General features: G+C 37.0%; 3 protein-coding genes and 1 long non-coding RNA gene across 4 annotated transcripts; all 4 read left to right on the top strand.

Moving 5' to 3' along the window:
* Positions 1 to 975: 975 nt before the first annotated feature.
* On the top strand, positions 976 to 2,587 carry LOC306824611 (hepcidin-like). Its single transcript, XM_079344795.1, has 4 exons — positions 976 to 1,124; positions 1,206 to 1,283; positions 2,042 to 2,116; positions 2,288 to 2,587. Exons 1-4 carry the CDS (start codon positions 1,038 to 1,040, stop codon positions 2,384 to 2,386), a joined length of 339 nt encoding a protein of 112 aa, XP_079200921.1. The 5' UTR covers positions 976 to 1,037; the 3' UTR covers positions 2,387 to 2,587.
* An 8,312-nt stretch (positions 2,588 to 10,899) lies between these two features.
* Positions 10,900 to 12,328, top strand: LOC306824524 (uncharacterized protein). Its single transcript, XM_079344701.1, has 4 exons — positions 10,900 to 11,048; positions 11,133 to 11,210; positions 11,716 to 11,790; positions 11,962 to 12,328. Exons 1-4 carry the CDS (start codon positions 10,962 to 10,964, stop codon positions 12,061 to 12,063), a joined length of 342 nt encoding a protein of 113 aa, XP_079200827.1. The 5' UTR covers positions 10,900 to 10,961; the 3' UTR covers positions 12,064 to 12,328.
* A 2,601-nt stretch (positions 12,329 to 14,929) lies between these two features.
* LOC306824323 (uncharacterized protein) lies at positions 14,930 to 16,294 on the top strand. The gene is made up of 4 exons (XM_079344418.1): positions 14,930 to 15,090; positions 15,175 to 15,252; positions 15,752 to 15,826; positions 15,998 to 16,294. The coding sequence occupies exons 1-4, from the start codon at positions 15,004 to 15,006 to the stop codon at positions 16,097 to 16,099; spliced, it is 342 nt and encodes a 113-aa protein (XP_079200544.1). The 5' UTR covers positions 14,930 to 15,003; the 3' UTR covers positions 16,100 to 16,294.
* Positions 16,295 to 23,106: 6,812 nt separating this feature from the next.
* LOC306823992 lies at positions 23,107 to 24,185 on the top strand. Its single transcript, XR_013779080.1, has 3 exons — positions 23,107 to 23,317; positions 23,395 to 23,646; positions 23,932 to 24,185. It is a non-coding gene; the product is annotated as an uncharacterized lncRNA (long non-coding RNA).
* The last annotated feature ends 1,062 nt before the right edge of the window (positions 24,186 to 25,247 follow it).

Here is a 25,247-nt window from a genome sequence, read left to right as displayed (position 1 = left end):
TCCATCCCACACGTGCATCCAACAAACAGTGATAAGGGAGGGATTCAAAACAAGATTTACTACATTGTTCTTGGATGTTGACCTTTAATCATCTTCCAAACATCTCATGTCATGACTGCATCTTTTATAAATATCTTTTTCTGCATTCATTAAGCATTTTCTGGGACTATGATGAATCCCAATATCATTGATGATGTTTTGCTGTATATTATATTCAAAAAAAGTTTCAGGTATATGATGGCCCTGCAGCCTGGAATCTCCTGCAGGATGATTTGTGTCTCAGGGATCCTGTCTCTTTAAATCTTTTGAAGAGTGGATTGAAGGTGTTGCAGGCAAATGTTTCAGGTTGTAGAAGCTTTGAAATCACTCTGTGTTTTAGGTCTGTAACTTGTGTATTGTGCTGCTACACTACTCAGCCATGAACGCTCTTGTAATTGAGATTCGTCATCTCAATGAGGTTTTCCTTGGAAAAAAAGAGAGTTAAGAAAACAAACAAACCCTGCACCCAAGTAAAAGCCTGTACAGTTCATTTTATATTAATCTTTTTTATTTAACCTTTATTTATCCAAGATTGTCCCATTGAAGTGAAGTTTTTCTAGAAAGGCTCCCTTCCACTGAATAAATAATATAGTGTAAAAATGTGTTGTTCTCCATACACTCTCACAAGTGAGCAAAGACTGTAAATAAACAAGAATGAAGTCTCAAGGATGTCACCCATTGGTTACTGAATGTGACACCTGATGCCCGTTGATGGTGGTTTTGGTGGAGCAGGAAGTATATTAATGATTAATTGATTCATCTCATATAAACAACAAAACAAGACTGTCCTTATCTTCCATTCCTGGAATTGTTACAGTAGTTTCCTTATTCGTATTCTCAGCATCCCTCAGAGAGTGATAAGCATCAGTGATAAAAAAAACTTCATGAGTATAAATATCAACAGATTCCCATGTAAACCATCAGACAGAAGAAGAACTTGAGAAAGTCAAGAGGACTCTCAAACCGAGTGAAAGAATCCAACAACAGATCAAACCAAGATGAAGGCATTCAGTCTTTTAGTCGTTGTGGCCACTATGCTCACATTTATGTGTGTTCAGCAGAACTCTGCTGTACCATTAACTGAGGTAAGAACTGTTTTTTATTTACTCTTTTATTTGTCATGAATTTTCAACAAACATAATAACACCTGGTTTCATCTTTAACAGGTTCAAGAAGTGGAGGAACCAATGAGCAAAGACAATCCAGTGGCTGAACTTCCAGACGTATCAGAGGACTCAAACACGGTACATTAAGTGAACTGAATGAATGAAACTAATCTTCATGACATTATCAGATACTGGTACACTATTTTCTTCAAATCAGTTTTTTGGTATTTTTTGTGTTAAGAAAAACAAGTTTCAGTCTTTGATATATAAACAGAAATCCTCCATACTAAGGCACAAACTCCTTCTTCATAGAGAGACACATTGGATCCATTCTCTGGGTACTCTCATTCCTAATGGATTGAATGAGGAGATTTGGTTTATTTGTTTCGTATGATTGTTACTGTTGTGCCTTTTCTTTCTGCATTTAGGTTTTGATCACAATTTTTCCATGACATAAAAATGTTAATTGAGGCTTCTCGTAACTACCTCTGTGATTGAAAAAAAGTGTGTGGTGACTCCCCCTGCTGGGATGGCCTGGTATCCGTTTTGGACATGTATACTGTAATTAGTCCAACCTGTGTCGATATTATTTGTCATGAATTTTCAACAAACTTGATAAAATGTGAGGAGATTTGGTTTATTTGTTTCATATGATTGTTACTATAGTGCCTTTTTCTGCTGCATTTAGGTTTTTGTTACAATTTTTCCATGACATAAACAAGTTAATTGATTCTTCTTGTTAACTACCATTGTGATGGAAAAAAAAGGTGTGTGACTCTCCCTGCTGGGATGGACTGGTATCTGTTTTGGACATGTATAATTAGTCCAACCTGTGTTGATATTATTTCTCATGAATTTTCAACAAACTTGATAAAATGTGTTTTAATCATTAACAGGTTGAACTAGAGGAGCCAATGAGCAATGAGAATCAAGTCGCTGAACTTCCAGAGATCCCAGTGGACTCATCGATGGTACATTAACTGAATGAATTAAATTAATTTTCAGAACATAATCACATACGATTGTTCTTATGTGTTTTGACGAGTGCCAGCAGTTGTGTTCATGTAAGCAGAGTGAATAAACTGACTGAGTGATAATGCTGGAGATGAACACTTTCCTCATGTCTTTTGTCTTCCTTGCAGATGCCATATTTCTACAACACACAGAACCGTCGCATTAAGTGGAGATTTTGCTGTGGCTGCTGCAGCAAAGAGATCTGTTGCCTGAAGATCATATCCTAAAGATTGAGTTTGGACAAGCTGTTTATTTGTGTTCAATTATCAGCGCTGTGAATATGTAATTAATGTACCATGTAATGCTCTTATTGTATGTTTTTTTTATTATTATTATTATTTTTCTCTTATTTACAAGACGTACTTCCTATCAGTTTGAGGAAAGTAATGACTCTGAGGGGGAATAACACATGTAAAAGTAAAAATGCTGTTTGTATTGATTCCCTTCTTGTTTGCTGTGTCACAATATCTCCCATTTCTCAGTCGCACACACGCACAATTTCACAGGGCGAACCTCTCACTACCTCTGAAGGTGAGATAATGAGTCAGCACTGGACACTCAGAGTATATAAAACCTCCCCACACCTGAGCTCAATCAAAGCCAATCAGAGCCACACACACATCTGACTGCAGTGAGTTGATTCTCTCAATGAGTAGAAAGAGTGACTGCACTCACAGGTTTACTAATTTTCAATTTATCGATCAATACTTCTTTACACATGTTCAATCTAGTATTGGTCCTCCATGGGACCGCTCTGTATTTGAGAATATGATAAAAAAAAACCTATGGAAGCTTTTTTAGTAACTACAGAGATTCTTCCACTGAGCTACAGCCACCCCATATTGTGCAAGAACAATTGTCCTTACTTTACTCATCTGTATTTATCAGAGATCATCCCCAACAAATACAAGTCTTTTAAACTGGAAAGATGTGGCAGACACATGAGCTTCAAGTTTACAATGATATGATTGTAAACAGAAATTCTGAAAAAAAGATAAAGAAGGCCAATATGACCTGTTAAAAGAATTTAAAGAATAAATACTTCCAAATGCTTAAAACATTTTTGGATTAAAATTAGCATTATCCTCAACATTACCCATTGAAAGAAATCTGCTGATTTACTTATCAATTTTATTAAATTAAATAATGTAACCAGGAAAAAAACTCATTGAGATAAAAAAATCTACTTTCAAACAGGCATCCACACATTCACGTACAAAAAAATATATATTTTTAAAGACATAAAAACTGAAATTCAATGAGCAAATGTTTATCAAGATCATCTGAAAACACATCAATTGTTTTAATCTATTGATTTCCTCTTGAAAGTGTTCAAGAAGTCCAGCTTGTGCAGTCTTGTTTTTTTCCAGGTAAAGATCCAGGTAAAGTGAGCAGCAAACTTGCAAACATTTTTCTCCAGTACAGTTCTGACCTTCAGAAAAGACAGTGAGAAAAGGTCCTGGGATCAAAGATTGTAAGTCCCTGTGAGGAAGAAAGCAAGTAGACCTCAAATAGACTTGCAGATTAGAATACTCCAGTTTAATCTAAATGACCAACAGGGGAACGTGCACAGTCAACCTCTGTTCTCAGGTGCCAGTCAGTAGCAGAAACATACAATGATAAGAACAAGTCAGTGATTAAGTCTGCGTCCAAGAAGTCCATCCCACACGTGCGTACAACAAACAGTGATGAGGGAGGGATTCAAAACGAGATTTAAAACATCATTATTGAATGTTGACCTTTCATCATCTTCCAAACATATCAGTTTTTGACTGCGTCTTTCATGAATATCTGTTTCAACATTCATTAAGCACATTCTGGGATTATGATGAATCCCAATATCATTGATGATGTTGTTTCGCTATATCTTCAGAATCCTGATCAATATTTTCCTTACATATACCTTATTATTATTGCTTCGTCACCTTGGCATTAAATCTGATTCATCATGCAAATCAGAAGTATCGGCCTCATGGAGGAGTCCTCCAAAGCTTGGTCCGATCTTCAAGGCCTTTTGAGCTCTGGCTCTGTAAAAAGCTGAATATGTTACATCATACACATTTGCATAAATCCAGTGTTACTTCTGCAAATATCTCTGATAAGAATAAGTCATTGATGAAGTCTGCGTCCAAGACATCCATCCCACACGTGCGTACAACAAACAGTGAAAAGGGAGGGATTCAAAACGAGATTTACAACACCATTATTGAATTTTGACCCATCATCTAGCAAACATCTCATCTTGTGACTGTGTCTTTCATAAATACATTTTTCAACATTCATTAAGCATAATCTGGGATTATGATGAATCCCATTATCATTGATGATGATGTTTTGCTGTATATTAAAAATCCTGATCAATTTTTTCCGTACATATACCCCAATATTATTATTACTCAAATATCTCCGAGTCCTGACTGTCCACATGACTATGACACCTAAGTCCCGCTGTCTGTTATGTTGTCTGAGCCGTATCTACACCGGGTTAACATGGATTGGGACGGTCAGCAGGCCGGCTCATCCCTTTACTCTTTAACTGACGGACTAGAAAAAAGAACAACCTACTGTACTCACTGCTTATGTGAATGTCACATATGCGTTTTTAGATCAGTCATTTTGTGTAAATTTACACAGATGTGGTGTTGATATTTTTGTCTTTGTTTGCAGAAACACACTCTTTATGTGAATTTGTGTTTTCATTGCAGATAAGTGATGGCAGGATATCTAAAATGCACAGTCAGAGCTTACAGATGGATGCTGTGGTGGGGATGCGTCTTTACAATCAAGGTTTCCTTGATAGGCCCAAAGTCCACCAAGCACATTCTATTTTCTCACTTGCTTTAGCCACGTGGAATGGGTGAACGTGGCCTTTATCATTACTGAGCACAATAACAACTTTCCACTCTTCACACTCAAACTTGCTGCAGATTTGTTTAAATGCCCCTTGTCTTCATCTAACCTACATACCTGAAGCCCAATGGCTACAATCACCATCTGAACTGTACTAGAACAGGATAATTTGATTCCAACTGTCAGTTTTTACGTCCACAGGGCTTAACTCACACCTAGCCACACACAGCTACCTTCAAGGGGCAAACTAACTGGGAACAGCAGGTGCTTATTTACTTTATGATCTGCGTGATTGGGATGGTGGTGGGACAAGATGACAGAAGAGGGGCTCACCTATTAAATATACAAGCACTGAACTGTACTGAGAATTTAAAAAATACAACAAAAATGGAACCTGATAAACTGCAACATGCATGGATTACAGTGTTTTTGTCAGTGTCATCAAACTCAGTAATAAACAGAATGATTTTATTCAGAAAGCTGCAGCAGCTGTATTCTGACGCTCTTGTAATTGAGATTCTTCATTTCAAATGAGGTTTTCCTGGGAATAAAAGAGAGTTAAGAAAACAAACAAACCCTGCACCCAAGTAAAAGCCTGTACAGTTCATTTTATTTTATTTTATTTTTATTCAACATTTATTTATCCAGGAATGTCCCATTGAAGTTAAAAACCTCTTTTTCAAGAAAGGCTCCCTTCCACTGAATAAATGTAAAAGATAATTGTCCTCCACACACTCCTACATGTGAGCAAAGACTTTAAATAAACATGAATGAAGTCTCAAGGATGTCACCCATTGGTTACTGAATGTGACACCTGATGCCCGTTGATGGTGGTTTTGGTGGAGTGGGAAGTATATTAATGATTAATGTATTCATTACATATAAACAACATAACAAGACTGTCCTTATCTTCCATTCCTGGAATAGTTACAGTAGTTCCCTTGTTCTCATTCTCAGCATCCCTCAGAGAGTGATAAGCATCAGTGATAACAAAACCTATGGAGTATAAATATCAACAGATTCCCATGTAAACCATCAGACAGAAGAAGAACTTGAGAAAGTGAACAGGAGTCACAAAACCGAGTGAAAGAATCCAACAACAGATCAAACCAAGATGAAGGCATTCAATCTTTTATTCGTTGTGGCCACTATGCTCACATTTATGTGTGTTCAGCAGAACTCTGCTGTAGCATTACCTGAGGTAAGAACTTTTTATTTTTGTCTTTGCTTTTATTTGTCATGAATTTTCATCAAACATATTAACATCTGGTTTCTTCTTTAACAGGTTCAAGAAGTGGAGGAACCAATGAGCAAAGACAATCCAGTGGCTGAACTTCCAGATGTATCAGAGGACTCAAACATGGTACATAAAGTGAACTGAATGAGTGAAACTAATCTTTATGACATTATCAGATACTGGTTCACTTTTTTCTTCAAATCAGTTTTTTGGTATATTTTAGGTTAAGAAAAACAAGTTTCAGTCTTTGATATGGAAACAGAAATCCTCCATACTAAGGCACAAACTCCTTCTTTATACAGAGACACATTGGATCCATTCTCTGGGTACTCTCATTCCTAATGGATTGAATGAGGAGATTTGGTTTATTTGTTTCGTATGATTGTTACTATTGTGCCTTTTCTTTCTGCACTTAGGTTTTGATTACAATTTTCCCATGACATAAAAAAGTTTATTGATGCTTCTTGTAACTACCTCTGTGATTGAAAAAAAGTATGTGGTGACTCTCCCTGCTGGGATGGACTGGTATCCGTTTTGGACATGTACAATTAGTCCAACCTGTGTCGATATTCTTTGTCATGAATTTCCAACAAACTTGATAAAATGTGTTTTAATCATTAACAGGTTGAACTAGAGGAGCCAATGAGCAATGAGAATCAAGTCGCTGAACTTCCAGAGATCCCAGTGGACTCATCGATGGTACATTAACTGAATGAATTAAATTAATTTTCAGAACATAATCACATACGATTGTTCTTATGTGTTTTGATGAGTGCCAGCAGTTGTGTTCATGTAAGCAGAGTGAATAAACTGACTGAGTGATAATGCTGGAGATGAACACTTTCCTCATGTCTTTTGTCTTCCTTGCAGATGCCATATTTCTACAACACACAGAACCGACGCATTAAGTGGAGATTTTGCTGTGGCTGCTGCAGCAAAGGGATTGCATGTTGCCTGAAGATCAAATTCTAAAGATTGAGTTTGGACAAGCTGTTTATTTTTGTTCAATTATCAGCGCTGTGAATATGTAATTAATGTACCATGTAATGCTCTTATTGTATTTTTTTTTTATTATTATTTTTGTCTTACTTACAAGATTTACTTCCTATCAGTTTGAGGAAAGTAATGACTCTGAGGGGGAATAAAACATGTAAAAGTAAAAATGCTGTTTGTATTGATTCCCTTCTTGTTTGCTGTGTCACAATATCTCCCATTTCTCAGTCGCACATGCGCACACACAATTTCACAGGGCGAACCTCTCACTACCTCTGAAGGTGAGATAATGAGTCAGCACAGAGCACTGGACACTCAGAGTATATAAAACCTCCCCACACCTGAGCTCAATCAAAGCCAATCAGAGCCACACACACGTCTGACTGCAGTGAGTTGATTCTCTCAATGAGTAGAAAGAGTGACTGCACTCACAGGTTTACTAATTTTCAATTTATCGATCAATACTTCTTTACACATGTTCAATCTAGTATTGGTCCTCCATGGGACTGCTCTGTATTTGAGAATATGATAAAAAAAAAACCTATGGAAGCTTTTTTAGTAACTACAGAGATTCTTCCACTGAGCTACAGCCACCCCATATTGTGCAAGAACAATTGTCCTTACTTTACTCATCTGTATTTATCAGAGATCATCCCCAACAAATACAAGTCTTTTAAACTGGAAAGATGTGGCAGACACATGAGCTTCAAGTTTACAATGATATGATTGTAAACAGAAATTCTGAAAAAAGATAAAGAAGGCCAATATGACCTGTTAAAAGAATTTAAAGAATAAATACTTCCAAATGCTTAAAACATTTTTGGATTAAAATTAGCATTATCCTCAACATTACCCATTGAAAGAAATCTGCTGATTTACTTGTTAATTTTATTAAATTGAATAATGTAACCAGGAAAAAAACTCATTGAGATAAAAAAATCTACTTTCAAACAGGCATCCACACATTCACGTACAAAAAAAATATATATTTTTAAAGACATAAAAACTGAAATTCAATGAGCAAATGTTTATCAAGATCATCTGAAAACACATCAATTGTTTTAATCTATTGATTTCCTCTTGAAAGTGTTCAAGAAGTCCAGCTTGTGCAGTCTTGTTTTTTTCCAGGTAAAGATCCAGGTAAAGTGAGCAGCAAACTTGCAAACATTTTTCTCCAGTACAGTTCTGACCTTCAGAAAAGACAGTGAGAAAAGGTCCTGGGATCAAAGATTGTAAATCCCTGTAAGGAAGAAAGCAAGTAGACCTCAAATAGACTTGCAGATTAGAATACTCCAGTTTAATCTAAATGACCAACAGGGGAACGTGCACAGTCAACCTCTGTTCTCAGGTGCCAGTCAGTAGCAGAAACATACAATGATAAGAACAAGTCAGTGATTAAGTCTGCGTCCAAGAAGTCCATCCCACACGTGCGTACAACAAACAGTGATGAGGGAGGGATTCAAAACGAGATTTAAAACATCATTATTGAATGTTGACCTTTCATCATCTTCCAAACATATCAGTTTTTGACTGCGTCTTTCATGAATATCTGTTTCAACATTCATTAAGCACATTCTGGGATTATGATGAATCCCAATATCATTGATGATGTTGTTTCGCTATATCTTCAGAATCCTGATCAATATTTTCCTTACATATACCTTATTATTATTGCTTCGTCACCTTGGCATTAAATCTGATTCATAATGCAAATCAGAAGTATCGGCCTCATGGAGGAGTCCTCCAATGCTCGATCAGACCTTCAAGGCCTTTTGAGCTCTGGCTCTGTAAAAAGCTGAATATGTTACATCTTACACATTTGCATAAATCCAGTATTACTTCTGCAAATATCTCTGATAAGAATAAGTCATTAATGAAGTCTGCGTCCAAGACATCCATCCCACACGTGCGTACAACAAACAGTGAAAAGGGAGGGATTCAAAACGAGATTTACAACACCATTATTGAATTTTGACCCATCATCTAGCAAACATCTCATCTTGTGACTGTGTCTTTCATCAATAAATTTTTCAACATTCATTAAGCATAATCTGGGATTATGATGAATCCCATTATCATTGATGATAATGTTTTGCTGTATATTAAAAATCCTGATCAATTTTTTCCGTACATATACCCCAATATTATTATTACTCAAATATCTCCGAGTCCTGACTGTCCACATGACTATGAGACCTAAGTCCCGCTGTCTGTTATGTTGTCTGAGCCGTATCTACACCGGGTTAACATGGATTGGGACGGTCAGCAGGCCGGCTCATCCCTTTACTCTTTAACTGACGGACTAGAAAAAAGAACAACCTACTGTACTCACTGCTTATGTGAATGTCACATATGCGTTTCTAGATCAGTCATTTTGTGTAAATTTACACAGATGTGGTGTTGATATTTTTGTCTTTGTTTGCAGAAACACACTCTTTATGTGAATTTGTGTTTTCATTGCAGATAAGTGATGGCAGGATATCTAAAATGCACAGTCAGAGCTTACAGATGGATGCTGTGGTGGGGATGCTTCTTTACAATCAAGGTTTCCTTGATAGGCCCAAAGTCCACCAAGCACATTCTATTTTCTCACTTGCTTTAGCCACGTGGAATGGGTGAACGTGGCCTTTATCATTACTGAGCACAATAACAACTTTCCACTCTTCACACTCAAACTTGCTGCAGATTTGTTTAAATGCCCCTTGTCTTCATCTAACCTACATACCTGAAGCCCAATGGCTACAATCACCATCTGAACTGTACTATAACAGGATAATTTGATTCCAACTGACAGTTTTTACGTCCACAGGGCTTAACTCACACCTAGCCACACACAGCTACCTTCAAGGGGCAAACTAACTGGGAACAGCAGGTGCTTATTTACTTCATGATCTGCGTGATTGGGATGGTGGTGGGACAAGATGACAGAAGAGGGGCTCACCTATTAAATATACAAGCACTGAACTGTACTGAGAATTTAAAAAATACAACAAAAATGGAACCTGATAAACTGTAACATGCATGGATTACAGTGTTTTTGTCAGTGTCATCAAACTCAGTAATAAACAGAATGATTTTATTCAGAAAGCTGCAGCAGCTGTATTCTGACGCTCTTGTAATTGAGATTCTTCATTTCAGATGAGGTTTTCCTGGGAATAAAAGAGAGTTAAGAAAACAAACAAACCCTGCACCCAAGTAAAAGCCTGTACAGTTCATTTTATTTTATTTTATTTTTATTCAACATTTATTTATCCAGGAATGTCCCATTGAAGTTAAAAACCTCTTTTTCAAGAAAGGCTCCCTTCCACTGAATAAATGTAAAAGATAATTGTCCTCCACACACTCCTACATGTGAGCAAAGACTTTAAATAAACATGAATGAAGTCTCAAGGATGTCACCCATTGGTTACTGAATGTGACACCTGATGCCCGTTGATGGTGGTTTTGGTGGAGCAGGAAGTATATTAATGATTAATGTATTCATTACATATAAACAACATAACAAGACTGTCCTTATCTTCCATTCCTGGAATTGTTACAGTAGTTCCCTTGTTCTCATTCTCAGCATCCCTCAGAGAGTGATAAGCATCAGTGATAACAAAACCTATGGAGTATAAATATCAACAGATTCCCATGTAAACCATCAGACAGAAGAAGAACTTGAGAAAGTGAACAGGAGTCACAAAACCGAGTGAAAGAATCCAACAACAGATCAAACCAAGATGAAGGCATTCAATCTTTTATTCGTTGTGGCCACTATGCTCACATTTATGTGTGTTCAGCAGAACTCTGCTGTAGCATTACCTGAGGTAAGAACTTTTTATTTTTGTCTTTGCTTTTATTTGTCATGAATTTTCATCAAACATAATAACATCTGGTTTCTTCTTTAACAGGTTCAAGAAGTGGAGGAACCAATGAGCAAAGACAATCCAGTGGCTGAACTTCCAGACGTATCAGAGGACTCAAACACGGTACATTAAGTGAACTGAATGAGTGAAACTAATCTTTATGACATTATCAGATACAGGTACACTTTTTTCTTAAAATTAGTTTTTTGGTATTTTTTTATGTTAAGAAAAACAAACATAAGTTTCAGTCTGTGATGTATAAACAGAAATCCTCCATACTAAGGCACAAACTCCTTCTTGATACAGAGACACATTGGATCCATTCTCTGGGTACTCTCATTCCTAATGGATTGAATGAGGAGATTTGGTTTATTTGTTTCGTATGATTGTTACTATAGTGCCTTTTCTTGCTGCATTTAGGTTTTGATTACAATTTTCCCATGACATAAAAAAGTTTATTGATGCTTCTTGTAACTACCTCTGTGATTGAAACAAAGTGTGTGGTGACTCTCCCTGCTGGGATGGACTGGTATCCGTTTTGGACATGTACAATTAGTCCAACCTGTGTCGATATTCTTTTTCATGAATTTCCAACAAACTTGATAAAATGTATTTTAATCATTAACAGGTTGAACTGGAGGAGCCAATGAGCAATGAGAATCAAGTCGCTGAACTTCCAGAGATCCCAGTGGACTCATCGATGGTACATTAACTGAATGAATTAAATTAATTTTCAGAACATAATCACATACGAGTGTTCTTATGTGTTTTGATGAGTGCCAGCAGTTGTGTTCATGTAAGCAGAGTGAATAAACTGACTGAGTGATAATGCTGGAGATGAACACTTTCCTCATGTCTTTTGTCTTCCTTGCAGATGCCATATTTCTACAACACACAGAACCGACGCATTAAGTGGAGATTTTGCTGTGGCTGCTGCAGCAAAGGGATTGCATGTTGCCTGAAGATCAAATTCTAAAGATTGAGTTTGGACAAGCTGTTTATTTGTGTTCAATTATCAGCGCTGTGAATATGTAATTAATGTACCATGTAATGCTCTTATTGTATGTTTTTTTTATTATTATTTTTGTCTTACTTACAAGACTTACTTCCTATCAGTTTGAGGAAAGTAATGACTCTGAGGGGGAATAAAACATGTAAAAGTAAAAATGCTGTTTGTATTGATTCCCTTCTTGTTTGCTGTGTCACAATATCTCCCATTTCTCAGTCGCACACACGCACAATTTCACAGGGCGAACCACTCACTACCTCTGAAGGTGAGATAATGAGTCAGCACAGAGCACTGGACACTCAGAGTATATAAAACCTCCCCACACCTGAGCTCAATCAAAGCCAATCAGAGCCACACACACATCTGACTGCAGTGAGTTGATTCTCTCAATGAGTAGAAAGAGTGACTGCACTCACAGGTTTACTAATTTTCAATTTATCGATCAATACTTCTTTACACATGTTCAATCTAGTATTGGTCCTCCATGGGACCGCTCTGTATTTGAGAATATGATAAAAAAAAAAATATGGAAGCTTTTTTAGTAACTACAGAGATTCTTCCACTGAGCTACAGCCACCCCATGTTGTGCAAGAACAATTGTCCTTACTTTACTCATCTGTATTTATCAGAGATCATCCCCAACAAATACAAGTCTTTTAAACTGGAAAGATGTGGCAGACACATGAGCTTCAAGTTTACAATGATATGATTGTAAACAGAAATTCTGAAAAAAGATAAAGAAGGCCAATATGACCTGTTAAAAGAATTTAAAGAATAAATACTTCCAAATGCTTAAATCATTTTTGGATTAAAATTAGCATTATCCTCAACAATACCCATTGAAAGAAATCTGCTGATTTACTTATTAATTTTATTAAATTAAATAATGTAACCAGGAAAAAAACTAATTGAGATAAAAAAATCTACTTTCAAACAGGCATCCACACATTCACGTACAAAAAAAAATATATTTTTAAAGACATAAAAACTGAAATTCAATGAGCAAATGTTTATCAAGATCATCTGAAAACACATCAATTGTTTTAATCTATTGATTTCCTCTTGAAAGTGTTCAAGAAGTCCATCCCACACGTGCGTACAACAAACAGTGAAAAGGGAGGGATTCAAAACGAGATTTAAAAAATCATTATTGAATGTTGACCTTTCATCATCTTCCAAACATATCAGTTTTTGACTGCGTCTTTCATGAATATCTGTTTCAACATTCATTAAGCACATTCTGGGATTATGATGAATCCCAATATCATTGATGATGTTGTTTCGCTATATCTTCAGAATCCTGATCAATTTTTTCCGTACATATACCCCAATATTATTATTACTCAAATATCTCCGAGTCCTGACTGTCCACATGACTATGACACCTAAGTCCCGCTGTCTGTTATGTTGTCTGAGCCGTATCTACACCGGGTTAACATGGATTGGGACGGTCAGCAGGCCGGCTCATCCCTTTACTCTTTAACTGACGGACTAGAAAAAAGAACAACCTACTGTACTCACTGCTTATGTGAATGTCACATATGCGTTTTTAGATCAGTCATTTTGTGTAAATTTACACAGATGTGGTGTTGATATTTTTGTCTTTGTTTGCAGAAACACACTCTTTATGTGAATTTGTGTTTTCATTGCAGATAAGTGATGGCAGGATATCTAAAATGCACAGTCAGAGCTTACAGATGGATGCTGTGGTGGGGATGCTTCTTTACAATCAAGGTTTCCTTGATAGGCCCAAAGTCCACCAAGCACATTCTATTTTCTCACTTGCTTTAGCCACGTGGAATGGGTGAACGTGGCCTTTATCATTACTGAGCACAATAACAACTTTCCACTCTTCGCACTCAAACTCGCTGCAGATTTGTTTAAATGCCCCTTGTCTTCATCTAACCTACATACCTGAAGCCCAATGGCTCCAATCACCATCTGAACTGTACTATAACAGGATAATTTGATTCCAACTGTCAGTTTTTACGTCCACAGGGCTTAACTCACACCTAGCCACACACAGCTACCTTCAAGGGGCAAACTAACTGGGAACAGCAGGTGCTTGTTTACTTCATGATCTGCATGAATGGGATGGTGGTGGGACAAGATGACAGAAGAGGGGCTCACCTATTAAATATACAAGCACTGAACTGTACTGAGAATTTAAAAAATACAGCAAAAATGGAACCTGATAAACTGCAACATGCATGGATTACAGTGTTTTTGTCAGTGTCATCAAACTCAGTAATAAACAGAATGATTTTATTCAGAAAGCTGCAGCAGCTGTATTCTGACGCTCTTGTAATTGAGATTCTTCATTTCAAATGAGGTTTTCCTGGGAATAAAAGAGAGTTAAGAAAACAAACCCTGCACCCAAGTAAAAGCCTGTACAGTTCATTTTATTTTATTTTATTTTTATTCAACATTTATTTATCCAGGAATGTCCCATTGAAGTTAAAAACCTCTTTTTCAAGAAAGGCTCCCTTCCACTGAATAAATGTAAAAGATAATTGTCCTCCACACACTCCTACATGTGAGCAAAGACTTTAAATAAACATGAATGAAGTTTCAAGGATGTCACCCATTGGTTACTGAATGTGACACCTGATGCCCGTTGATGGTGGTTTTGGTGGAGCAGGAAGTATATTAATGATTGATGTATTCATTACATATAAACAACATAACAAGACTGTCCTTATCATGCATTCCTGGAATTGTTACAGTAGTTCCCTTGTTCTCATTCTCAGCATCCCTCAGAGAGTGATAAGCATCAGTGATAACAAAACCTATGGAGTATAAATATCAACAGATTCCCATGTAAACCATCAGACAGAAGAAGAACTTGAGAAAGTGAACAGGAGTCACAAAACCGAGAGAAAGAATCCAACAACAGATCAAACCAAGATGAAGGCATTCAATCTTTTAGTCGTTGTGGCCACTATGCTGACATTTATGTGTGTTCAGCAGAACTCTGCTGTAGCATTACCTGAGGTAAGAACTTTTTATTTTTGTCTTTGCTTTTATTTGTCATGAATTTTCATCAAACATAGTAGCATCTGGTTTCTTCTTTAACAGGTTCAAGAAGTGGAGGAACCAATGAGCAAAGACAATCCAGTGGCTGAACTTCCAGACGTATCAGAGGACTCAAACACGGTACATTAAGTGAACTGAATGAGTGAAACTAATCTTTATGACATTATCAGATACTGGTTCACTTTTTTCTTCAAATCAGTTTTTTGGTATATTTTAGGTTAAGAAAAACAAGTTTCAGTCTTTGATATATAAACAGAAATCCTCCATACTAAGGCACAAACTCCTTCTTAATACAGAGACACATTGGATCCATTCTCTGGGTACTCTCATTCCTAATGGATTGAATGAGGAGATTTGGTTTATTTGTTTTCGTATGATTGTTACTATTGTGCCATTTCTTTCTGCACTTAGGTTTTGATTACAATTTTTCCATGACATAAAAAAGTTAATTGATGCTTCTCGTAACTACCTCTGTGATTGAAAAAAAGTGTGTGGTGACTCTCCCTGCTGGGATGGACTGGTATCCGTTTTGGACATGTACAATTAGTCCAACCTGTGTCGATATTCTTTGTCATGAATTTCCAACAAACTTGATAACATGTGTTTTAATCATTAACAGGTTGAACTGGAGGAGCCAATGAGCAATGAGAATCAAGTCGCTGATCTTCCAGAGATCCCAGTGGACTCATCGATGGTACATTAACTGAATGAATTAAATTAATTTTCAGAACATAATCACATACGATTGTTCTTATTTGTTTTGATGAGTGCCAGCAGTTGTGTTCATGTAAGCAGAGTGAATAAACTGACTGAGTGATAATGCTGGAGATGAACACTTTCCTCATGTCTTTTGTCTTCCTTGCAGATGCCATATTTCTACAACACACAGAACCGTCGCATTAAGTGGAGATTTTGCTGTGGCTGCTGCAGCAAAGGGATTGCATGTTGCCTGAAGATCAAATTCTAAAGATTGAGTTTGGACAAGCTGTTTATTTGTGTTCAATTATCAGCGCTGTGAATATGTAATTAATGTACCATGTAATGCTCTTATTGTATGTTTTTTTTATTATTATTTTTGTCTTACTTACAAGACTTACTTCCTATCAGTTTGAGGAAAGTAATGACTCTGAGGGGGAATAAAACATGTAAAAGTAAAAATGCTGTTTGTATTGATTCCCTTCTTGTTTGCTGTGTCACAATATCTCCCATTTCTCAGTCGCACACACGCACAATTTCACAGGGCGAACCTCTCACTACCTCTGAAGGTGAGATAATGAGTCAGCACAGAGCACTGGACACTCAGAGTATATAAAACCTCCCCACACCTGAGCTCAATCAAAGCCAATCAGAGCCACACACACATCTGACTGCAGTGAGTTGATTCTCTCAATGAGTAGAAAGAGTGACTGCACTCACAGGTTTACTAATTTTCAATTTATCGATCAATACTTCTTTACACATGTTCAATCTAGTATTGGTCCTCCATGGGACCGCTCTGTATTTGAGAATATGATAAAAAAAAAAACCTATGGAAGCTTTTTTAGTAACTACAGAGATTCTTCCACTGAGCTACAGCCACCCTATATTGTGCAAGAACAATTGTCCTTACTTTACTCATCTGTATTTATCAGAGATCATCCCCAACAAATACAAGTCTTTTAAACTGGAAAGATGTGGCAGACACATGAGCTTCAAGTTTACAATGATATGATTGTAAACAGAAATTCTGAAAAAAGATAAAGAAGGCCAATATGACCTGTTAAAAGAATTTAAAGAATAAATACTTCCAAATGCTTAAAACATTTTTGGATTAAAATTAGCATTATCCTCAACAATACCCATTGAAAGAAATCTGCTGATTTACTTATTAATTTTATATCTACTTTCAAACAGGCATCCACACATTCACGTACAAAAAAATATATATTTTTAAAGACATAAAAACTGAAATTCAATGAGCAAATGTTTATCAAGATCATCTGAAAACACATCAATTGTTTTAATCTATTGATTTCCTCTTGAAAGTGTTCAAGAAGTCCAGCTTGTGCAGTCTTGTTTTTTTCCAGGTAAAGTGAGCAGCAAACTTGCAAACATTTTTCTCCAGTACAGTTCTGACCTTCAGAAAAGACAGTGAGAAAAGGTCCTGGGATCAAAGATTGTAAGTCCCTGTAAGGAAGAAAGCAAGTAGACCTCAAATAGACTTGCAGATTAGAATACTCCAGTTTAATCTAAATGACCAACAGGGGAACGTGCACAGTCAACCTCTGTTCTCAGGTGCCAGTCAGTAGCAGAAACATACAATGATAAGAACAAGTCAGTGATTAAGTCTGCGTCCAAGAAGTCCATCCCACATGTGCGTACAACAAACAGTGATGAGGGAGGGATTCAAAACGAGATTTAAAACATCATTATTGAATGTTGACCTTTCATCATCTTCCAAACATATCAGTTTTTGACTGCGTCTTTCATGAATATCTGTTTCAACATTCATTAAGCACATTCTGGGATTATGATGAATCCCAATATCATTGATGATGTTGTTTCGCTATATCTTCAGAATCCTGATCAATATTTTCCTTACATATACCTTATTATTATTGCTTCGTCACCTTGGCATTAAATCTGATTCATCATGCAAATCAGAAGTATCGGCTTCATGGAGGAGTCCTCCAAAGCTTGATCAGATCTTCAAGGCCTTTTGAGCTCTGGCTCTGTAAAAAGCTGAATATGTTACATCATACACATTTGCATAAATCCAGTGTTACTTCTGCAAATATCTCTGATAAGAATAAGTCATTGATGAAGTCTGCGTCCAAGACATCCATCCCACACGTGCGTACAACAAACAGTGAAAAGGGAGGGATTCAAAACGAGATTTACAACACCATTATTGAATTTTGACCCATCATCTAGCAAACATCTCATCTTGTGACTGTGTCTTTCATAAATACATTTTTCAACATTCATTAAGCATAATCTGGGATTATGATGAATGCCAATATCATTGATGATGATGTTTTGCTGTATATTAAAAATCCTGATCAATTTTTTCCGTACATATACCCCAATATTATTATTACTCAAATATCTCCGAGTCCTGACTGTCCACATGACTATGACACCTAAGTCCCGCTGTCTGTTATGTTGTCTGAGCCGTATCTACACCGGGTTAACATGGATTGGGACGGTCAGCAGGCCGGCTCATCCCTTTACTCTTTAACTGACGGACTAGAAAAAAGAACAACCTACTGTACTCACTGCTTATGTGAATGTCACATATGCGTTTTTAGATCAGTCATTTTGTGTAAATTTACACAGATGTGGTGTTGATATTTTTGTCTTTGTTTGCAGAAACACACTCTTTATGTGAATTTGTGTTTTCATTGCAGATAAGTGATGGCAGGATATCTAAAATGCACAGTCAGAGCTTACAGATGGATGCTGTGGTGGGGATGCTTCTTTACAATCAAGGTTTCCTTGATAGGCCCAAAGTCCACCAAGCACATTCTATTTTCTCACTTGCTTTAGCCACGTGGAATGGGTGAACGTGGCCTTTATCATTACTGAGCACAATAACAACTTTCCACTCTTCGCACTCAAACTCGCTGCAGATTTGTTTAAATGCCCCTTGTCTTCATCTAACCTACATACCTGAAGCCCAATGGCTACAATCAATCAATCAATCAATCTTTATTTGTATAGTGTCAATTCATAACAGGCGTTATCTCGAAACACTTTACAAAAGCAGGTAAAGGACCTTACTGTTTATACAATCACCATCTGAACTGTACTATAACAGGATAATTTGATTACAACTGTCTTTTTTTACGTCCACAGGGCTTAACTCACACCTAGCCACACACAGCTACCTTCAAGGGGCAAACTAACTGGGAACAGCAGGTGCTTGTTTACTTCATGATCTGCATGAATGGGATGGTGGTGGGACAAGATGACAGAAGAGGGGCTCACCTATTAAATATACAAGCACTGAACTATACTGAGAATTTAAAAAATACAACAAAAATAGAACCTGATTAACTGCAACATGCATGGATTACAGTGTTTTTGTCAGTGTCATCAAACTCAGTAATAAACAGAATTTTATTCAAAAAGCTGCAGCAGCTGTATTCCGTTTATTCAGACAACTACATATCAGGTCACTGTTCTTTGGCACATGCTGGTGTGGAGAGTTTTTGTTATTACGCAAGATATTTGAAGAAACCTGGATTTGTCAACCAATGTAAACTGCACATATTGACTTCCTAATGTTGACATTTTTGTAGTCTTATTTTTAAATGATTAGATTATCAGGTTGGTGCAAACACAGCTGAGAGGGCCTGAAAGCCGACTGATGAGAGTGGAGCTGGAGAAAGTCAAAGTTTATCACATTAAAAGGCAACAACAGAGTCCTTACAGTCAACGATGGAAGTAAGTTGGGATGAAGCTGTGTATGTGAAAAGTGCTAGAAACCATGCTCTGTACCCCAGTCAAAATGTATGGTAGTGATCTGTTCTCGAAGTGTGTATTGAAATGGGGGACACAAGTTTCAGGTATATGATGGCCCTGCAGCCTGGAATCTCCTGCAGGATTATTTGTGTCTCAGGGATCCTGTCTCTTTAAATCTTTTGAAGAGTGGATTGAAGGTGTTGGAGGCAAATTCTTCATTCTGTAGAAGCTTTCAAAACTGGCTTTCCTTCTCTGTGACTCAGAACATGTTGATCTGTGTGAATTCACTCGGTGTTTTATGTCTGTAACTTGTGTATTGTGCTGCTACCCACTAGGCCATGGAAGCTCCTGTAATTGAGATTCTTCATTTTTAAATGATTTTTTCCTGGGAAAAAAAGAGAGTTCAAATACAAACAAACCCTGCACCCAAGTAAAAGCCTGTTCCGTTTATTATACTTTTTATTCAACCTTTATTTCTCCAGGAATGTCCCATTGAAGTTAAAAACCTCTTTTTCAAGAAAGGCTCCCTTCCACTGAATAAATAATGTAAAAGATAATTGTCCTCCACACACTCCTACATGTGAGCAAAGACTTTAAATAAACATGAATGAAGTCTCAAGGATGTCTCCCATTGGTTACTGAATGTGACACCTGATGCCCGTTGATGGTGGTTCTGGTGGGGCAGGAAGTGTATTAATTATTAATTTATTTTTCACATATAAACAACATAACAAGACTGTCCTTATCTTCCATTCCTGGAATTGTTGCAGTAGTTTCCTTGTTCTCATTCTCAGCATCCCTCAGAGAGTGATAAGCATCAGTGATAACAAAACCTATGGAGTATAAATATCAACAGATTCCCATGTCAACCATCAGACAGAAGAAGAACTTGAGAAAGTGAACAGGAGTCACAAAACCGAGTAAAAGAATCCAACAACAGATCAAACCAAGATGAAGGCATTCAATCTTTTGTTCGTTTTTGCCACTATGCTCACATTTATGTGTGTTCAGCAAAGCTCTGCTGTAGCATTACCTGAGGTAAGAACTTTTTTTTTTGTCTTTGCTTTTATTCGTCATGAATTTTCATCAAACATAATAACACCTGGTTTCTTCTTTAACAGGTTCAAGAAGTGGAGGAACCAATGAGCAAAGACAATCCAGTGGCTGAACTTCCAGACGTATCAGAGGACTCAAACACGGTACATTAAGTGAACTGAATGAGTGAAACTAATCTTTATGACATTATCAGATACAGGTACACTTTTTTCTTCAAATCAGTTTTTTGGTATATTTTAGGTTAAGAAAAACAAGTTTCAGTCTTTGATATGGAAACAGAAATCCTCCATACTAAGGCACAAACTCCTTCTTTATACAGAGACACATTGGATCCGTTCTCTGGGTACTCTCATTCCTAATGGATTGAATGAGGAGATTTGGTTTATTTGTTTCTCATGATTGTTACTGTTGTGCCTTTTTCTGCTGCATTTAGGTTTTTGTTACAATTTTTCCATGACATAAACAAGTTAATTGATGCTTCTTGTTAACTACCTGTATGATAGAATATATAAGGTGTGTGGTGACTCCCCCTGCTGGGATGGACTGGTATCCGTTTTGGACATGTATAATTAGTTCCACCTGCTTCAATATTATTTGTCATGAATTTCCAACAAACTTGATAAAATGTGTTTTAATCATTAACAGGTTGAACTGGAGGAGCCAATGAGCAATGAGAATCAAGTCGCTGAACTTCCAGAGATCCCAGTGGACTCATCGATGGTACATTAACTGAATGAATTAAATTAATTTTCAGGACACAATCACATACGATTGTTCTTATGTGTTTTGATGAGTGCCAGCAGTTGTGTTCATGTAAGCAGAGTGAATAAACTGACTGAGTGATAATGCTGGAGATGAACACTTTCCTCATGTCTTTTGTCTTCCTTGCAGATGCCATATTTCTACAACACACAGAACCGACGCATTAAGTGGAGATTTTGCTGTGGCTGCTGCAGCGAAGGGATTGCATGTTGCTTGAAGATCAAATTCTAAAGATTGAGTTTGGACAAGCTGTTTATTTGTGTTCAATTATCAGCGCTGTGAATATGTAATTAATGTACCATGTAATGCTCTTATTGTATGTTTTTTTTAGTTGAATCTGACTTACAAGAAGTACTTCCTATCAGTTTGGAGAAAGTAATGACACTTAGGGGGGAATAAAACGTGAAAGTACAAATGCAGCTTCTATTGATTCCCTTCTTGTTTGCTATATCTTCCATTTCTCAGTCTCACGCAGAGACACAATTTCACAGGGCGAACCTCTCACTACCTCTGAACGTGAGATAATGAGTCAGCACAGAGCACTGGACACTCAGAGTATATGAAAGCCCCCCACACCTGAGCTCAATCATAGCCAATCAGAGCCACACACACACCTGACTGCAAAACAACTACCATTGACAGATTCTTAGCTAGAGCCACCCCATATTGTGCAAGAACAATGGTCCTTACTTTACTCATCTGTATTTATCTCTGACATGAAATGACGGTAAATATTTTAAAGGGAGAGTCAACCTACACATTCCCCACTTGCTACAGTAGTAACACATTCAGAAGCCTGTCAGAATTCTTGGAAACCCAGAGATCATCCCCGACATACACAAGTCTTTTAAACTATATGTGAAAATTTGTGGCAGACACATGAGCTTCAATTTTAAAAAGATATGAATGTAAACAGACTTGATAAAATAAGTTAAAGAAGGCAAAGTACAATGCACACGCTCACACGCTCATCTACGTGTCTTGGACTTTTAACAGTAAACAATATCAAACACAATTGTTCACTTTTTTACAAGATTGCTATGTTGGTATTTAATTAAAGGTCATCCAACACTGCTGAAAGAACTCTAAACTGCATCGTGATTACCCTGGTGCTGAAGAAGCAACACGAAGAATCTTTTTACTGACATTGTTAAGCAAATAGTCAAAGAAAGGGAACAGACAGGTGCAGCAGATCAGAGGCTGATGGAACAAAACAATGTAAGGTTTGCTCATTACAGCATGCAGGTTAATTTGGTATCTGGGTTTATGTAAAACAATACTTCACACAATGCAGAGACCTTCAGTAAGTGTGAATTTGTTCAGGACATTTATTGACAAATAAAAATATGATGTGAGATCATTGGTCTATGTAAGATTGAAACTGTTGTCTGAATAGAACTCAATTGAAATGTAATCTGATATACAGTAACTCCTGTCATTGTTATCATTGCAGTAAATGTAAGAAATATGAAAAGTGTTTGTAAAATCTTCTGTCCTTTATTGACTGTTGTTTGGCTTCTTCAGTCCATTAGTTTAAAACATTTGAAAGTTGATCACTATCAGGAGAGACTGTAAGAAGTGCAATTAAAGTAAACATTGACAGATTCAAAAAGGTAATCATTTATCAGTTGAACAGACAAACAAAGTTCAGGTCCTATCTTCCATCCAGGGTAATGTCCCCGTCCTCATGCCCAGAACCGCCCAGTGACGCACATTTGGTCCAGACAGCAGATATGCAGCTGTCGTATAAATAGATGCAAAAATTTCATCCCAACATTCTGAGAAAGGGAAAAGATAGAGGAACTGAAAGGAGTCGCCTACAAATGCAAACAACTCAAAGATGAGGACAACCTGTGTTCTTGTGGCTGCCATGCTCACACTTAGTTGTGATCAGGAGAGCTCTGCTGCCCCAGCCCCTCAGGTAAGAACTTTACTTTAACTCATACAAGTTTCTTTTTTTCTTTAAGAGATATCAATCAGAGATGTTAATCTTTACAGTTTGGGAGTTCATTTGGTCAAGAAAATCCCTTCAACAGTCCATTTGGTCAACCAGATCCATTTGGCAGTCCATTTGGTCAACCAAATCCATTCGGCAGTCCATTTGGTCAACCAGATCCATTTGGCAGTCCATTTGGTCAACCAGATCCATTTGGCAGTCCATTTGATCGACCAAAGCTCCCCAACCTTCATATTGAAATTCCAGAAGAACCAAAGCCCTTTGACTTTCCATTCATACCAGACGTGTTGAAGGTGGGTGTATTGTTACCATCTTGTTTTGTATTGTCTCATCTTTTTCATTCATTTTTGTGTTCACTTTTTTCTTTTGAATTGTTGTCAGTTTTCATTTTCTTTTTGTTGTCTTGTAAATGTCATTAGGACCCCCTTGACCCCTTACATCTCAAGTGGCTCATCTTATCAGATGAGAATAAACAATAGATTGAAAGTTTTTGGTTGCTCTGATGCCACAAAGCAAAGCGAATAAGTGAGTGAGCAATGACACATGAAGATAAACAATCTGTTTTTGTCTTTGGACAGGATGCATTTTCCAAAAAACCCGGTCGCCCCTGTCGCTTATGCTCATCAGGTGGCATTGGATTCTGCTGCGATTTCTGAAGATTCCTGTCACAACAAGAACTCAATTCTGTCTTTGAGCAGATTTCCTCTTGGTGATGAGTTATTGGGTATCCTCTTTAGATTGTGACGGTGATGTGATAGTATCACCCACAAATTGTGTAATATCACTTGCCACATGAAAGAGCTTGATCAATAAACATTGACAGTTCCATAAAGAGTGTGTGAATTGTGTAGTTGACTTCTTCAATCATTACATTGTCTATACACTGCAAACCCCTGAATAGAAACTTGAGAAAACTATCTTGACATGATTCGTAAATTCATTAGCAGGTTTTTTTTCTTTCCTGCAGATTGTATTTATTATTTTTTTTATAAAAAAAAAATATGTTGCACCTATGCTCAATAAAGCAAAACAATTTCATCATCACTCATGGCTCTTTAGATCAATGATCAGTAACACACAGCAACACAGAAGTGAATAGCAATAAACAGCCACTGATCCTCTGACTTGACCAAATCACAGACAATAGGTCTACTACCAACTTAGCTCTCATGACCTACACACAACTGCTGCTTCAAACATCTTGACATGACTTACTCTATCTCTTATTTCAAATATTGAAGTTGAAAAAAAGAGTAACAGATTGACTTAAATGCAAAATAAAAGACAGACAGAAGACGTAACAATAAATACACACAAACGTTTTGATATTTTGAGATTGTGAAAAAGGCGGCACTGGATTCAATCAGATATGTACTGGTCGATCTTGATCTTGGTAGTGCTGGATCCTGTTCCAGAAGGATCTGGCACAAGTTAAGCCCTAATGACACAACTTTGGAGATTCTAAGAAACTAATCTATTTTCACTTCAGAATGAATCTATTTGACTTAAAAATAGAGCAGCCTAAAAAATGTAAATATAGACTTAATCAAAAGTAATGCCAATTTGTCACGTATGGGTCTCTTTACATGTGTGCTGGTGACCGTCTGCACAGACTCTATCCTCTGAGTGTATTTTGATGTTTTGTTTTGACACAGGACATTTCTGGATGGGAAGTTGGTGTGTTATGACAGCGCACAGGTGAATATGGGAGTGAATACAATTTTGTGGATGAATTGGTTTTAATCCAGCGACTATAGCAGAGTAGCAAAGAAAAGAAAATAATCATAGAGTGGCAAAACACCAAGCAGATATCGCTCCACTTTGAGTATTATTTACATAAAACACTTCCCGGTCACGATGACAATCAAAAGAAGGGAGAACAAGGACCTGACAA

Source organism: Symphodus melops (genome assembly GCF_947650265.1).
Source record: "Symphodus melops genome assembly, chromosome: 5".
Taxonomy (NCBI): Eukaryota; Metazoa; Chordata; class Actinopteri; order Labriformes; family Labridae; genus Symphodus; species Symphodus melops.
Note: the sequence above shows the minus strand (reverse complement) of the source record. Positions and strands in the feature narration are given on the sequence as shown.

Bases quoted from the DNA above. Each gene is read 5' to 3' on its own strand.
- LOC306824611 (XM_079344795.1), top strand. From the start codon at position 1,038: ATGAAGGCATTCAGTCTTTTAGTCGTTGTGGCCACTATGCTCACATTT. The intron at 1,125-1,205 runs GTAAGAACTGTT...CATCTTTAACAG, and splicing joins CTGCTGTACCATTAACTGAG to GTTCAAGAAGTGGAGGAACC. The intron at 1,284-2,041 runs GTACATTAAGTG...AATCATTAACAG, and splicing joins TATCAGAGGACTCAAACACG to GTTGAACTAGAGGAGCCAAT.
- LOC306824524 (XM_079344701.1), top strand. From the start codon at position 10,962: ATGAAGGCATTCAATCTTTTATTCGTTGTGGCCACTATGCTCACATTT. The intron at 11,049-11,132 runs GTAAGAACTTTT...CTTCTTTAACAG, and splicing joins CTGCTGTAGCATTACCTGAG to GTTCAAGAAGTGGAGGAACC. The intron at 11,211-11,715 runs GTACATTAAGTG...AATCATTAACAG, and splicing joins TATCAGAGGACTCAAACACG to GTTGAACTGGAGGAGCCAAT.
- LOC306824323 (XM_079344418.1), top strand. From the start codon at position 15,004: ATGAAGGCATTCAATCTTTTAGTCGTTGTGGCCACTATGCTGACATTT. The intron at 15,091-15,174 runs GTAAGAACTTTT...CTTCTTTAACAG, and splicing joins CTGCTGTAGCATTACCTGAG to GTTCAAGAAGTGGAGGAACC. The intron at 15,827-15,997 runs GTACATTAACTG...TCTTCCTTGCAG, and splicing joins TCCCAGTGGACTCATCGATG to ATGCCATATTTCTACAACAC.